At 44.9% G+C, this 16,143-nt stretch overlaps 1 protein-coding gene across 6 annotated transcripts in view; it reads right to left on the bottom strand.

The window, feature by feature from the left end:
* The window catches only part of exoc6b (exocyst complex component 6B), a 658,566-nt gene that overhangs the window by 216,618 nt on the left and 425,805 nt on the right, over positions 1 to 16,143 (bottom strand). For all 6 annotated transcript variants that reach the window (XM_038793136.1, XM_038793134.1, XM_038793132.1 and 3 more), the window contains one exon: positions 4,416 to 4,521. In XM_038793136.1, the coding sequence (XP_038649064.1) occupies positions 4,416 to 4,521 (106 nt within the window). The remainder of the gene's footprint in view (positions 1 to 4,415; positions 4,522 to 16,143) is intronic.

The following is a 16,143-nucleotide window of genomic DNA, read 5'->3' on the forward strand; positions in this document are numbered from 1 at the left end:
TTTACAAAAACACTATGTTTGGCTTGCCTGGAAGTGTTTTCTTCTCTACCAAAAGGCCTGACGATAACTTTTAGGCTATGTCCTATAGACCTAAATTTTCCAACTGGTGGAAAGGTTTTCTCTTCATCTATCCTATCCCTCCTCCTTCATCAGCTTTGGGCCAATCGCTTAGAAACTCATCTCATACAGTTATTGTGGCACACAATATGGGCATTCAGCCCAATGAGTATTTGACGACTCTGTGTAGAGCAATCCAGTCAGTTGCATCCTCCTGCTGTATTCCTGTAGCCCTGTAAGTTCATTTCCCTCAAGTGCGATTCAATTTCTTTTGGAAATCATTCATTTTGTCGGTTTCCATGACCTCCGTAAGCAACATGTATATGCCGATGCAATTCCATACAAAGTCAGCGTCAGATGATCAATAAAACTGCAATATGACTGATCCAAAGTGACGGGGTAGATGCAGCTGGAGCCAAGACATGACAAGGCACGGCAAACCAGGTAAACCCCAGCTCTGACCGCCAAAGACACTTGCTGAAAATAGATGCTTTCACTAAAAGTGAAAAGGCATTAAGGGGCCGTTTAGTGGTTGATTTAATAGGTGTTGCACTAGAATAGGAAACACCCAGCTAATTAAAGGACAAGGTGATAGCCAAGAACTTTCATAGGCCTGCGGTTCATCTATTCAAGGAAGGAACATATTTCAGATACTGGAACAGATCCAAGAGCCTTGTCCTGACTGGATAAGTGCTTGAGTGCAGTCATCAAAATAACAAATGACTCAGGTCAAGTGCTGACCACAGAAGTCAATCCAGACACACGCCATTAATGGGTCATTAATGGGGATTAATGGGTGTTTCTCTGGTTGGCAATGAGTGGTGTCCCTCAGGAATCAGTGTTGGGCCCACAATTATTCACAATTTACATAGATGATTTGGAGTTGGGGACCAAGGGCAATGTGTCCAAGTTTGCAGATGACACTAAGGTGAGTGGTAAAGCAAAAAGTGCTGAGGATACTGGAAGTCTACAGAGGGATTTGGATAGGTTAAGTGAATGGGCTAGGGTCTGGCAGATGGAATACAATGGTGACAAATGTGAGGTTATCTATTTTGGTAGGAATAACAGCAAAAGGGATTATTATTTAAACGATAAAATATTAAAACATGCTGCTGTGCAGAGAGACCTGGGTGTGCATGAGTCGCAAAAAGGTGGTTTACAGGTGCAACAGGTGATTAAGAAGGCAAATGGAATTTTGTCCTTCATTGCTAGAGGGATGGAGTTTAAGACTAGGGAGGTTATGCTGCAATTGTATAAGGTGTTAGTGAGGCCACACCTGGAGTATTGTGTTCGGTTTTGGTCTCCTTACCTGAGAAAGGATGTACTGGTGCTGGAGGGTGTGCAGAGGAGATTCACCAGGTTAATCCCAGAGCTGAAGGGGTTGGATTACGAGGAGAGGTTGAGTAGACTGGGACTGTACTCGTTGGAATTTAGAAGGATGAGGGGGATCTTATAGAAACATATAAAATTATGAAGGGAATAGATAGGATAGATGCGGGCAGGTTGTTTCCACTGGCGGGTGAAAGCAGAACTAGGGGCATAGCCTCAAAATAAGGGAAAGGAGATTTAGGACTGAGTTTAGGAGGAACTTCTTCACCCAAAGGGTTGTGAATCTATGGAATTCCTTGCCCAGTGAAGCAGTTGAGGCTCCTTCATTACATGTTTTTAAGGTAAAGATAGATAGTTTTTTGAAGAATAAAGGGATTAAGGGTTATGGTGTTGGGGTCAGAAAGTGGAGCTGAGTCCACAAAAGATCAGCCATGATCTCATTGAATGGCGGAGCAGGCTCGAGTGGCCAGATGGCCTACTCCTGTTCCTAGTTTTTATGTTCTTATTCCACCTTCAAGCACTCTACCCCACTGTGGCACAAAACCCGACCAGCATTTAGCCGTTTAATATATCAGTTTCAAGTTATACTATAACACAAAAGATCCCACTATTGCTGATTACATCATCTTTTAATAGTTTTTAATAATCTTTATTGTCACAAGAAGGCTTACATTAACACTGCAATGAAGTTACTGTGAAAAGCCCCGAGTCACCTCATTCCGGCACGTGTTCGAGTACATAGAGCGAGAATTCAGAATATTCAATTCACCTAACAGCACGTCAGGACTTGTGGGAGGAAACCAGAGCACCCGGAGGAAAGCCACGCAGAGACAGGGAGAACGTGCAGACTCCACACAGTCAGTGACCCAAGCTGGGAATCGAACCTGGGACCCTGGCGCTGTGAAGCACCTGTGCTACTCACTGTGCTGCCCACTATAATCTTGGTATTATCTCCCAGTTAGCGTGCACTACATTGACATCAAACATCACTGAGACAGCCTAAAACCCAAAGACATAAATGGGACTTCATCAATACTTTTCACTGTCACCCGTATCTTTCAAACCTCCTCAATCACCACTTCATTCTGCACTATTCCTTGGAAAAGTAAATTTAATGTTAGTCAATACCAACTGCTCGTTAGAACTCCAAACTGCTGAGCCTTGGCATCTTCATTTCCCAAATTCCTTCAGTCATCGGTATATTGAATGGGTTTATCACTTCCCTGTGATGCCTTTGGCCCCAGCAAAATTGTGACTGCATTTCCTTCCTCTTTCGCCTCGACTCTCCGCCTCACCCGCTCACCCCATTCCCTCCGTCTTCACACTTTCAAGAGAGGCAGGAACAGACTTGAGTATGTCTGGTGCTCCACTGGTGGAGCCATCCAACAATAACCACTTGCACTGACCACCACCACGTGGTCCAACAGGCGAGTCAGACTATGTGAACCTCAGCCGGGCCCCGATCTTCAATGATTCTCAAACTGGGTTCCATGGACACCAGGGGCTGGTTTAGCACAGTGGGCTAAACAGCTGGCTTGCAATGCAGAACAATGCCAGCAGCACGGGTTCAATTCCCGTACCGGCCTCACTGAACAGGCGCCGGAATGTGGCGACTAGGGGATTTTCACAGTTACTTCATTGAAGCCTACTTGTGACAATAAGCGATTATTATTATTACCTGACGGTTCACTTTCCAGCAGGCCACAAAATAATGTGAAAGTGCTTAACAAGCTATGTCAAGAGCAGGAAACTGTGCGGCTGCTGGAAGCAGGTTTAGTGTGAGGCACAGCAGTAGGAGAGGAGCACACAAGGAGAAGGGCTGAGAACAGCATGAAGATTGCCAGGTAGACCGGCATTTACCACAGCTGGTGGTGGGTCTCAGGTGAGTTAAGCTTGTTCAAGAGATGGGAACTTTTTTAAATATTTAAGATAGCACAGGTCTTGTCTGAAGATGGGGAATGATTTAGTAATGTCATTGTCAAACTACACACCAAGGATAGACAGACACAGCAGTGAGAAGCAGGCAGACAGTGATTTTTTCTGGTGCTGTTTCTGTTCAGGCATTATTAAAACACATTTCTTGCTATATTTTCAGACGATATGCATTTGTGGGTATATTGTATAATTCAGTTGGGGTCTCCATGATTACTAATCCATCTCAAAAGGGGCTTTTCAATCCAAAGTTTGAGAACCACTGTCTTAAGGAGAGCGAAGATTGCCTCTGTTCTCCTTTCTCCACTACTTACTGTCTTCTCCTTCTCACAAAGGGTTGTTACTCTTCAGAATTCACATCCACAGACAGCAGTGGAGGCTGGGCCATTGAATATATTCAAGGCTGAGTTCAACAGATCTCTGATCTGGAAGGGAATCAAGGGTTGAGGGGGCCAGAAAGAAAGTACCATGAAGGTCACAAACGGATCAGATTGATCTTATAGGGTGGCGGAGCAGGATCAATGGGCTGTGGCCTACTCCTCCTATTTCTTATGATCTCCTTAAATCGCTGTCCCAGTGCCGATTCCACTTCCGCCTCTACAAGTGCAAGAAGCTCACAAATGTGTCTGTAAGATTGAGACCACCAACCTGCGCTGTTTCCTCAAGCTCCCATCCTTTAGATCACTGCAAAACTCTCCATTTTTGTCAACACTTCGGTGGGGATCATTACAGAAAGAAAACTCCTGCACCTGAAGGAAAACCCCACTGCGGAAGCCCCATTCAGGTCACTACCCCATTACACTCTTCACCATGTATGTACCTTGTATTAATCTCCTTGTGAACAAAGTCACTTCAACTTCAAATCAACATAAAAGCAAAATACCGTGAATGTTGGAAATCTGAAATAAAAGTAGAATATTTTAACGCACCAGTTCTGTTGGAAGGTCAGCAACCTGAAACATTAACTCGATTTCTCCTTCCCAAGGATCCTATCTAACCTGCTGAGTATTTGCAACATTTTTAGTTTTTATTTCATCTTCAGACTATCTGGCTATGAAGTGGACGATGAAAACATTAACACGGTAATAATTTCTTACATTTTCCAGCTCTGGATCATGGAATGGAAATTGGCCCATCACTCTCATGTACTCCTCTTCATTCAAGACAGGAATAGCACTGTAGTTATCCAGGTCTAAAATGTATCTGGTGGAAAAGCAAAATCATCAGCGTTAACATCGTAGCGTGATCCAATTTCAGGAGGAGGTGACGCCAAGCTTCACCAATCTCCCAAGCAATTTCTCTTGGACATTTGGCAGTTACAAGTTTCATTTAGCCCTACCAAAATTAAAATGAATTCATAACTGTATTTCGATTGTACAAATCCCCTGTGCTGCAAAGCGCTGGGTTTATCGAGCATTTTCTGGTTTAATTTGAGATTTCCAGCATTTCAAGGTTGAGTTAGAAAGATTTCTCATCAACCAGGAAGCTAAGGGAGGGGTGGTCAAAAAAGTGCCTTTCAGGTCACAATTAGATCAGCCATGATCTTATCAAATGGTGGAGCAGGTTCGATGGGCCAAATGGCTTCCTCCTGCTCCTATTTCTTATGTTATGATCACAGAATCGTGACGGCGCAGGAGGAGGTCATTTGACCCATTGTGTCTGCACTAGCTCTCCAAACAAGCATTATGGTTTACTGCCATTTCCACCTATCCTTGCATATTGTTTTTTTTCAAGTAATCATCTCATTCCCTCTAATGCCTCGATTGAACCTGCCTCCACCACGCTTCGAGGGAGAGTATTCCAGACCTGAACCACACATTGTGTAAAAACATTTTTCTCACATCACATTTGCATCTTTGGCAAATCATCTTAAATCTATGGCCTCTCATTCCTTTCGTTTGGGAACAGTTTCTCCCCATCTACTCTGTCCAGTCCCCTCATTATTCCGAACACCTCTGTCAAATCTGCTCTTAGCCTTCTTCTCGCCAAGGAGAACAGTCCCAATCTCCCCAATCCATCCTTATAACTGAAGTTTCTCATCCCTGGAACCATTCTTGTCAACCTCTTTGCACTCTCTCCAATGTATTCACATCCTTAGATCTCAGAGAATTCCAAAGATTCGCAACCCTGGGTGTGAAGAAATATTTCCTCATGTGAGTTCAAAGGCTGACTCCTTATCCTGGGATTTTGACTTCTGGTTCTACACACTCCAGCAAGGATATCATAGCCTTTCAACATCTATTGTGCCAAGCCCCCTCAGGACCGAGTATGTTTCAATCAGCTCACTTCTTATATTCTAAACACCGAAGCCGAAAGGCCTACTTGCACTCAATCTCACTTCACTGGAAAATCCTTTTACCACACAAATCAATCTCATATGAAAACACTGTCTACAAAGGTAATGCCCTTTTGAGAAGTCAGTAACGAGGGGTCACCATAAGAGAGTGAGGAGAGAATTTGGACAAATTTCCTCATACACAATACAGGCTGAGCTCGCACTAATGAGAAAATTGCAGCACATAATCTCGGAGCTGAAAGATGCAGATGTCCCATCCACCGATATATGGCCCAATGGGTGATTGCTCTCCTGTGCTATAAAACTCAATAGTTCTACGTAATTTACCACAGGCTATTTTAAAAATTCACATTTCCTCTATCTTCTCCGAGTCAAGTGAGCCTTCTCTGAACTGTTTCTAATGCAATTATATCCTTTTTCAAAAAAGGGGTCCAAAAATGTACAGTGTTCCAGATGTGGTCTCACCAAGGTCATGTACAGCTGATTTGATTTGACTTGATTTATTATTATTGTCACATGTATTAGTATACAGTGAAAAGTATTGTTTCTTGCATGCTGTGCAAACAATGCATACCGTACATAGGGAAGGAAGGAGAGACTGCAGAATATAATGTTACAGTTATAGCAAGGTGTAGAGAAAAGATCAACTTAATATGAGGTAGGTCCATTCAAAAGTCTGATGGACTCAAGAGCAACTGGTGAGCCACACAACTGATAATAAAATAGCAAGTACATTGTCCCTGATCGGAACATGGGCAGATGTACATTTCAGGCAGTGGTTTTTGACTGGCATTCTTTTTCTTGAAAAAATTAATAATTTTGCCTCGAAAATAAGGTGTGACCTCTGAACTGTGAGGGGCACACAATAGAAGAGGCACAAAGACGTGGTCCTGATCCCACTCTTCTCTTTGTACGAGTTCCTGAACCAGAGGATCGCAGGCAAACGACAGCTAGTCCTGCCTCAATGCTATTCTAGTTGGGAAGGTGATAGTTGTCCTTCAACTCTCACCTCTCCCCATTCCCATGGAAGAGCTTTGCTCAGACAAAACACTGGCATCCATCAGCCAGTGCCTTCTACTACTGTGTGTCTGAGACACCACCTAACAGAACACATACCAAAAGTGCCATGATGTTGAAAATACACCAGCAACAACAAAATATTCTCCACTGAAACCAAAGGCCGGTTGATGCAAAACATCGATTCTCACAGAATCCCATTCGGAATGCATGACAAACACAAAAAATGATGGCACACCACAACCAGCTGCCTCATAATTTCATCAACAACAATACGTACAACTGCCAAGCAGTCGAGTGGGCTCAGCCCACACCTCAAGTTGGACCCGCTTCATCGGATAAGAGTCATGACCAGGCGTTTTCACACTGCAGCTTTGAAAATCAAGAAATTGCTGGCATGTTTAATTTAAAGCCGCAACCTTGATCAGATTTTGTGCATCGCCTGCAAGGCCAACATTTATTGCCAATCTTTAGACCTCTCTTCAAGTACTGGGTGAGCTTGCCTTCTTGAACTGCTGCAGTCCATGAGGTAAAAGTATACCACGGTGCTGTTTGTTTGAAAATTTCAGGATTTTGACCCAGCGTCCATGAATGGGCAATGATGTAAATCGCAAGTTGGGAGGGTGTGTGCGTTAGATGGGAGGTTGGAGATAGAGCTCCCATGTGCCTGCTGCCCTTGTCCTCCAGGTGGTGGAGTTGCAGTTTTGGAGTTGCAGAAGAGACCTTTGAGACTTACTGTAGATGGTTCACATTGCATCAGCGATAAACGGAAAAATACTTCAACAGGCAGATGGGCTGCTGGAGGTGTCAATCTTCTGTAAATCACTCACCAGGATTTAACATTTGTTTATTCACATACCCTCTGATGTCCCAGATTAAATGCTAACTTGGTCAATTGAAAAATAAACCAGTGCATGGCAGCTCCGCTCAGTCCTACACTGAACACGTGCTCACTCTTACCTCCCAGGAAAGGGCTACTGGAAGGAACCACAGATTTTCACCACCTTTGCTCACAGAGACTAAGGCCTACACAATACCTGCAAATGCTATCCCCGAGAACCACTAACTCAGCAGAGAACCTTTTTAAAAAAGGAGCTGACAGGGAAAGCAAGAGGTGACCAATGTGTTCCAGAGATTAAGTTCACTGTCCAGTCAACAGAAAATATATCTCTGCCGTTTTTCTTGTTATTTTCCCATGAGTAATGATGAGGAAGGGACATGGCAATTTGTTAATTGTATCATTCTGGCAGAAAGAAATATAATTTTGGTTATCGAAATTCTAGACATACAAATTGTTGCATTTTTCAAATGCATTGCTCCCTCTGCCCACTACTGACCGCCCCACACCACCAGGCTCCCAAACCAACGATCAGCTCGAAATGTATCCCCATTCGGACAAACTTCAATCATCTAACCCAACTCTTTATCCCTATAGTTGTCAAGATAATTGGACGTCAAGCACTCTCCCCTCAACTATCAAATTCAACAGCTGTGAAGGATATAACTTGGAGCCCTCAGCAAATGTAACTTGCTCACAAACTCAAGAAGACAAGCAGCTACGCTGCTCTGTGAATGGTGAGCAGAAAAGTTTACATCAAGCTCACCACTTCAAATATTTATGGAATCTCACACTTTTCCCATTGGGTTTGCCCGTACTGGCCATATGGGGGCCTCACATTCCCAATGAACCCGAGTGCCCCTTCACTGGCTGAATGCATGGGTCAAAATTGGGAGCAGTAGGCGCCAAACAGAACATCCGACTCATTGCAGTAGAGCTTGCTGGGGTTAGTCATGGCTCAGTGTGAGCACTCTCCATTCATGTCAAAAAATTGTACTCGGGAGGCTCAAGCATTTAGCTAGGCGGACACCTTGTTGATACAGTACTGAGGGAGTGCTGCACTGTCAGAGATTTATTTTTTTATTCGTTCATGTGATGTGGGCATACCGGCCGGGCTAGCATTTATTGTCCATCCCTGAGGTCATTGAAGAGTCAATTGCTGTGGGTCTGGAGTCACATGGAGGCCAGACCAGGTAAGGATGACAGATTTTCTTCCCTAAAGGGTATCAATGAACCAGATGGGTTTTATGGCAATCGACAATGGTTTCATGGTCATCATTAGACTTTTACTTCCAGACTTGGTGGGATTCAAACCCGGGTCCCCAGAGCATTACCCGGGGTCTCTGGATTACTAATCCAGCGCCAATACCACTACGCCCTGCCTCCCTACTCTCTCAGCTGTTTGCAAAATTTCCATGGAGTTATTCAAATATTTATCCCTCAACCAATAATTGCTGTGTACAAACTGGCAGCTGTGATTCCAACATTACAACAGTGACTAGACTTCAAAAGAAATTTTCCATTTCTGGGGCGAGGCTTTCAACCAGTATTGATTATAAGCCCACGAGAAACTAAGTAAGAAAAGTGCGCTTATGACTGTTGTCAGATGGAAAGTACAGTTGAGAACCAAGAGGAATACAGAGGGTTTGGGGGAGGTGAAAAAGTACATTAGAGAAGCGAAGAGGGGTCATGAGAAAAGATTGGCAGCCAACATAAAGGAGAATTCCAAAGTCATCTACAAGCATTTAATAGTAAACGATGGTAAAAAGAGAAGTAGGGCTGATTAGGGACCTAAAAGTAAACTTGCACATGGCTGAGGTACTAAATAGAACATAGAACATAGAACAGTACAGCACAGAACAGGCCCTTCGGCCCTCAATGTTGTGCCGAGCCATGATCACCCTACTCAAACCCACGTATCCACCCTATACCCGTAACCCAACAACCCCCCCTTAACCTTACTTTTATTAGGACACTACGGGCAATTTAGCATGGCCAATCCACCTAACCCGCACATCTTTGGACTGTGCATGTTTTTTTTGAAATGAGCACTTTGCATCTGTCTTTACCACGGAGATAGATGCTACCCAGGCCTTGGTGACCGACGAGGAAACTCTGTCCCTCGAAGGGCTCAAAATCAATAAAGAGGAAGAATCGAATGCACTGCCGGTTCTGAAATTTGACAAGGCACCAGGACTGGATGAGATGAATCCAAGGATATTGAATGAAGTGAGAATGGGAATTGCAGGGGCACTGGCCATAATCTTCAAGTCTTCTCCAGACTAACGGGAGGTGCCAGGGGACTGGAGAATTGCAAATGTTACACCCTTGTTCAAAAAAGGCTGTAAGGAAAACCCCAGCAATTACAGGCCAGTCAGTTCAACATCAGTAATTGGGAAGCTTCCAGTAACAATTATTCAGGAAAGTGTTGGTGGTTACATGGAAAAATGTGGATTGGTTGGGAAGAGCGAGAATTAATTTCTAAAGGGGAGATCTTGTTCAATTAACTTGCTGGAATTTTTTGAGGCGGTAACAGAAAGGGTCGATGAGGGTAATGCTGTTGATGTGGTGCACATGGATTTTCAGAAGGTATTTGACATAATGCCACCCAACAGACTTTTGAGAAGGGTTATAGCTGAGGGAATAAAAAGGACAGTAGCAACGTGGATACAAAATTGTCTGAATAATTGGGAGCAGAGAGCAATGGTCAATGGATATTTTTCATGCTGGAGGAAGGTTTGTGGTGAAGTTCCCCAGGGGCAGATATTAGGACCCTTGCTTTTCCTAATATCGACTCATGAGCAAGATTACAGGGACATTTTCAAAGTTTGTGGATGGCACAAAACTTGTAAACTGTGAAGAGGACATTGTAGAACTTCAAAGGGACATAGACAAGTTGGTGGAATGGAAAGATATGCAGTAGATCAGTAGATAAAGTTCAGCGGGTGGCCCGATAGTGAGGTCCATCGGCTATGGGCCCTCGCACACACACAGGATTATCTGGGTCACCCCCCCCCCCCCCCCCCCCCCCCACATTTCGAGGGTGACAGCACTTAATTGTCTTTCATGTGGTCCAGGAGCTGTTAATCATAGCCAGATGTCTACAAACATTACGGTTTGTTTCACGGCTGATGTTTGAAATCCACTCAAGCATGAAGGGAAATGAATTAAGCAATCTGGACAGCTGGGTGTGGAAACTGCCAATCATAGCCTAGTTGAATCAGCTTCACATGGATATGAATGAAAGGCTTGCGGATCAAAGACGTGAAAGGGTTAAACCTAGCTAGCGTGATTTTTTTTTTCTTTTCAGGAATTTACAGGTGCTGCTTCCTCTGCCTGAGCCAGCAGATGTATTGCACATGTGAATTTTAAAGTCATGATTATTTTGTTTTAAAACTGCCTCTGCCCGGACTGCTCTCTAGCTTCCAAGCAGAGGTCTCTCTTATGGGCGACTTCCAGACAGGGGTCTCTCTTATGGGCGACTTCCAGACGGGGTCTCTCTTATGGATGACTTCCAAACAAGTGTCTCTCTTATGGGCGACTTCCAGACAGGGGTCTCTCTTATGGGCGACTTCCAGACAGGGGTCTCTCTTATGGGGGTTCACCGGTCTCTGTAATGGTGCTGTATGGCTGCCTCTGTAATTGGGGGTCGTCGTGGGGGTGAACAGGATTTGGATTGTGGGGGAAGAAAGAGGGTGGCCCTCCGATGGACTTTAGGGGAAACACGCTTAAAGAGTTACCCCATTGGCCCACAGTCCAATTCCATCCTCCCACTGGCACAGGCGTGAACCTCGATGTTGCTGCGAACGGGGAGTGGAGCACTTGCCTAACGATGGATCCTCCACCACATTGGCAACTTTGCTGTCGGCAGAGAATCGAGCCCAACATAAAATAAGGGCTAAAATTTTTTAAAGGGGTGCAGGAGCAGAGAGGTCTGGGTGCATATGTGTCAAATACACAACCCTCATCGACCTTTTTTTAGCTCCTGAAAAATTCAATCACGTTAATTAGACATGACTTTCACTTTACAAATCTCGGCTGACTGTTTTTTATTCATCTTTGTCTTCCTGTCCCTCAGACTCTTTCCCACATCTGAAGTTAGGCCGACTGGCTTGGTCAGTCCCATGTTAACCAATGGTACAATGTTAGCTGTCTTCGGGCCCTCGAGCACCATAACTAGCCAGAGATAATTGGAAAATGATGATCAGAGGCTTCACTGTTTCTTCTCTTGCTTCCCTTTGCAGCCAAGGATACATTTTGCCCAGATGTACTTCATAGGGCCGGAATAGCTTGCTTTGCAGGAGGGGAGGGGGAGAGGGGGGGGGGGGGGGGAATGGAGGGGTTTAAGACAGATAGGGTCAGGTGCCAAGGCAGACTTGTCGGCCCACCTCCGTTGTCTTTGCTTGATCTCAGTTGTTCTGGAAGCCCACTGGTCCTCATGCCTTAAACCCCCAACAACCCCAATCTCCCTTCCTATCCCCATGCAACCTCCATGTCAACCCATGCCCCTCACCCATCCTTGACCCTCAGACACCCACCCGCCATGCCACATTCATAACCAATCACGCAGTAACCACCATGGGCAGACCTCAAGAGTCAAGTTGAGATTTTTTTTTTTAAACTTCTAACAATCTATCACAACTCTCACTCATACACATTTGACAGTGAAAAAAACTCCCATTTGTAAAACAAATTCAAAGTTTTCAAATCTCAAGTGGTTAACCTGCTATACAAACAAGCATACTTCCGTATTGCTGAAAAAGTAATTTTTTTTTGTTGAAGCTTTTCATCTTGCACGCATCAGGACATTTACAAGAATACAATGCAAGGAAAATCAACAAATTTTGGGGGTTTCATGGAGGGTCGGGCAGGTCTGTGCAACAGTTGCTAAAAGTGGTTGTAATAATACCACGAGTCCGGTGGTGGCGGCTACCCTCAAGATTTGGGGGCAGTGGAGGCGACATAGGGGAGAAGTGGGGGGCTTGATGGAGGCTCCGTTAAGGGGGAACCATAGGTTCGTCCCGGGGAACATGGATGGGGGATTTCGGGGATGGTATAGAGCGGGCATTAGACAGCTGAAGGACCTGTTTATCGACGGAAGGTTTGCGAGCCTGGGGGAGTTGGAAGAGAAATTTGGGCTCCCGCCGGGAAACATGTTTAGATATCTGCAGGTAAAGGCATTTGCTAGACGGCAGGTGGAGGGATTCCCTGCGCTCCCCGCGAAGGGGGTGAGTGACAGGGTGCTCTCGGGGGTCTGGGTCGGGGAGGGGAAGATATCCGATATCTACAAGCTTATGCAGGAGAAGGAAGAGGCGTCAGTAGAGGAGCTGAAAACGAAGTGGGAGGGGGAACTGGGGGAACAGATCGAAGACGGGACATGGGCTGATGCCCTGGAGAGGGTAAATTCTTCCTCCTCGCGTGCGCGGCTTAGCCTCATCCAATTCAAGGTGCTGCATAGGGCCCACATGACTGGGACGAGGATGAATAGGTTCTTTGGGGGTGAAGATAGGTGTGCCAGGTGCTCGGGGAGTCCAGCGAACCATGCCCATATGTTCTGGGCATGCCCGGCATTGGAGGAGTTCTGGAAGGGGGTGGCGAGGACGGTGTCAAGGGTGGTGGGATCCAGGGTCAAGCCAGGATGGGGACTAGCGATCTTTGGGGTTGGGGTAGAGCCGGGAGTGCAGGAGGCGAAAGAGGCCGGTGTGCTGGCCTTTGCGTCCCTAGTAGCCCGGCGAAGGATTTTGCTACAGTGGAAGGACGCGAGGCCCCCAAGCGTGGAGACCTGGATCCTGGATCAATGACATGGCGGGCTTTATTAAGCTTGAGAAGGTTAAATTCGCCCCGAGAGGATCGGTGCAAGGGTTCTTTAAACGGTGGCAACCTTTCCTCGACTTTCTGGCTCAACGATAGGACGATAGAGTACTGGGACAGTAGCAGCAGCAACCCGGGGGGGGGGGGGGGGGGGGGGGGGGGTGGGGGGGCGTTGATTATGTTAGCTTATTTTATTTAAATTTGATTTATCTAATTTTAATTTATGGTTAAGTTCTCTTGTTTGGGGGGGGGGGGGTGGGGGAATGTGATACCTGTGATGTTACGGTATGGGGGGAATTGTGGGTGTTATGGGGCTGTTAGTTGCATATTACTGCTTTTTGCTATACTTTTTGTTATATTTTCTGCAAAAAATTCCAATAAAAAAATTAAAAAAAAAAAAAAAAAGTGGTTGTAATTCTTCTAACATTTTCTGTATTTGACTATTGATGTTACGCAGTCGGCACCATCCAACGTTTGTGACTTAAATTGCATTTTCGGTTGGTTCCCATTGCAGGGCAATTTCCCACCTGGACTTTGAACTTCCTGGGCCACTGCCGTGCAATCCTTACCTGGGAACCACTTCCAGAGGAACAGTCCCCAGCACATCTTTACCATACTCCCGATACACTGCCCTCAAAGATTAGGGCCATTTTGTCTTTCTTTATATCTTGCCTCTTGTATTGATGATAGAATACTCTACCACCTATCATTCACATTTTGGATCTGCTTTGCCCCGTCCTCCCGTTACATCTCCCTCACTCCTCACAGCATCAAGCATCTTGCCCATCAGTAATACCCTTGGCCATCTCCTCAGGAATACTAGTGGCGTAGTGGTATTGTCACTGGACTAGTAATCCAGAGACCAAGCGTAATGCTTTAAGGTCCTGGGTTCAAGTCCCATCATGGCAGATGGTCAAATTTGAATTAAATAAAAATCTGACGATAACCATTAAATGATTGTCGTAAAAACCTATCTGGTTCACTAACTTCCTTCAGGGAAGGAAATCTGCCGACCTTACCTGGTCTGGCCTACACGTGACTCCAGACCCACACAGCACTGCGGTTCACTGTTAAATGCCTTCCTCTGAATAGCCTAGCAAGTTCAAAGGCAATTAGGATGGGCAACAAATATTGACCCAACCAGCGTCGCCCACATCCCAAGACTGAATTTTTTTTAAAAGCCTTCTTGGTTCTGATGTTCAACATTAAGTATGATATGATGGTATGATATCCAAGTGGCCACCTCTGGCGCAAACTGCCTGATTAACTGACTGCGGGAAAGCATCACTACGAAGCTGTATCTATAGTCTTCCAATGTTTCGCCACATCTTTTTCAGCACAACAGTGATCAAGGTGAGGTGAAAAGAAAGGGGAGCAAGGGCAGTAGGGGAGGCAGGCAAGGACCTGTTTTTCCTCTCTCGGATAGGAGAATGCGGGTCAGTTTTAGCCCTGATGAATTCAGCATAGTCTGGGGATTAAGCCTAACCTGCATTAGCTACCTGCTGTGCAAGTTCAGGGTGATTAGGAACTGGCCTTGATCACTTATTGTTAAAAAAGTAAGAAAGTAGGAGTATTTTTAAATGCACATTTTCTTCAGTCAAGACATCAGGGGTTTCCAACAATAGCTTTCTGGGCAGTATCTCAGCTTTGAAAGAGAATGAATCAAACAAGAGGCAGGGAGTCACTCTGTAACAAAGAATATATTTGGTAGAGTAAAATTGCTGTGGGTTTGTGCTGGTAATTGAAAACACATGTACGGTTTACTGAGGGGAAACGTCTCCAAGTGCTCCTTAATTATTATACACTTTCAGGGCCAAACAGTAATTTGGACCCGTGACAAAACTTTGGGGGAGGAAAGGGAAGGAGGGAGAGAGAGGGAGAGAGAGAGGCAAAGGAAGAGGAAAAGAGGAGTGAGAAAGAAAATGAGGGAAACACAAAGTACAGAAGAGATGTATTTTTCTATATAATATGAGAGCACTCGCACAAATGGAGAGAGTGAAGGAACAAACAAAAAGAGGGAGGTGTTACATACGAAAAGAGGTTTAACCCATAGTTTGCGAAAGGAAGGAAACATTAGTTATTGGAGAGCCTTGATAGATCTCAGCGAGCACAAGAGTGATGTAATAACGAGGCCTTGTGTATAAAGTCAAAGGCTATGGCATCCTCACTGAGTAGCAATTTGTAGAGGATAGCTTGGACAGTATTTGAGAGATCAATTTGCAAAGTGATGAAAGTGGAGATTTGAGATTCAACAAAGAGAAGGAAGTTGAGGACAGAAGTAGCCGGGCTAGAGGTGGACAAGCTAGCATTGGTGGAACAAAGCAATATTTGTAACAAACAGATGGGCAAGAAGGGAGGCCAACAATGTTGCACCTTTCCTAGATGTTTTTGCTTGTACAATATGGAGGAAGCTTTGCTCTGCATCTAGCCCATGCTGCCCTTGCCCTTAGTAATACTGAGGAAATGCAATACTGAACAACAGCAAGTACTCAACAGAGGGCCTACATGTACCAGAACGAGTATAACCAAGGGGGTCATAAGAGTGGGGAGTTACGGTAATTAATATCAGGAGAAAATTACTGGAGAAATGCAAGGGACTAAAATCTCACAAAGACCCAAAAGAATGAATCAAATAAGACAGAATTACTCTGCAATAAAGAATATATTTGGGAGAGTGAGGATGGCTGACAAAACTAAGAATCTAAAAGAGGTAGCTGCAGAGATGATGGATGTACTGGCTCTTATTTTCCAAAATTCCCTAGATTCAAGGATGATCCCAGCTAATTGGAAGTCAGAAAATGTAACACTGCTTTTCAAGAAAGGGTACAACATGGAAACAGGGAACCATCGGCCAAGTTAGCGA

The sequence above is a fragment of the Scyliorhinus canicula genome, chromosome 3, assembly GCF_902713615.1.
Source record: "Scyliorhinus canicula chromosome 3, sScyCan1.1, whole genome shotgun sequence".
In the NCBI taxonomy this organism is placed as follows: domain Eukaryota; kingdom Metazoa; phylum Chordata; class Chondrichthyes; order Carcharhiniformes; family Scyliorhinidae; genus Scyliorhinus; species Scyliorhinus canicula.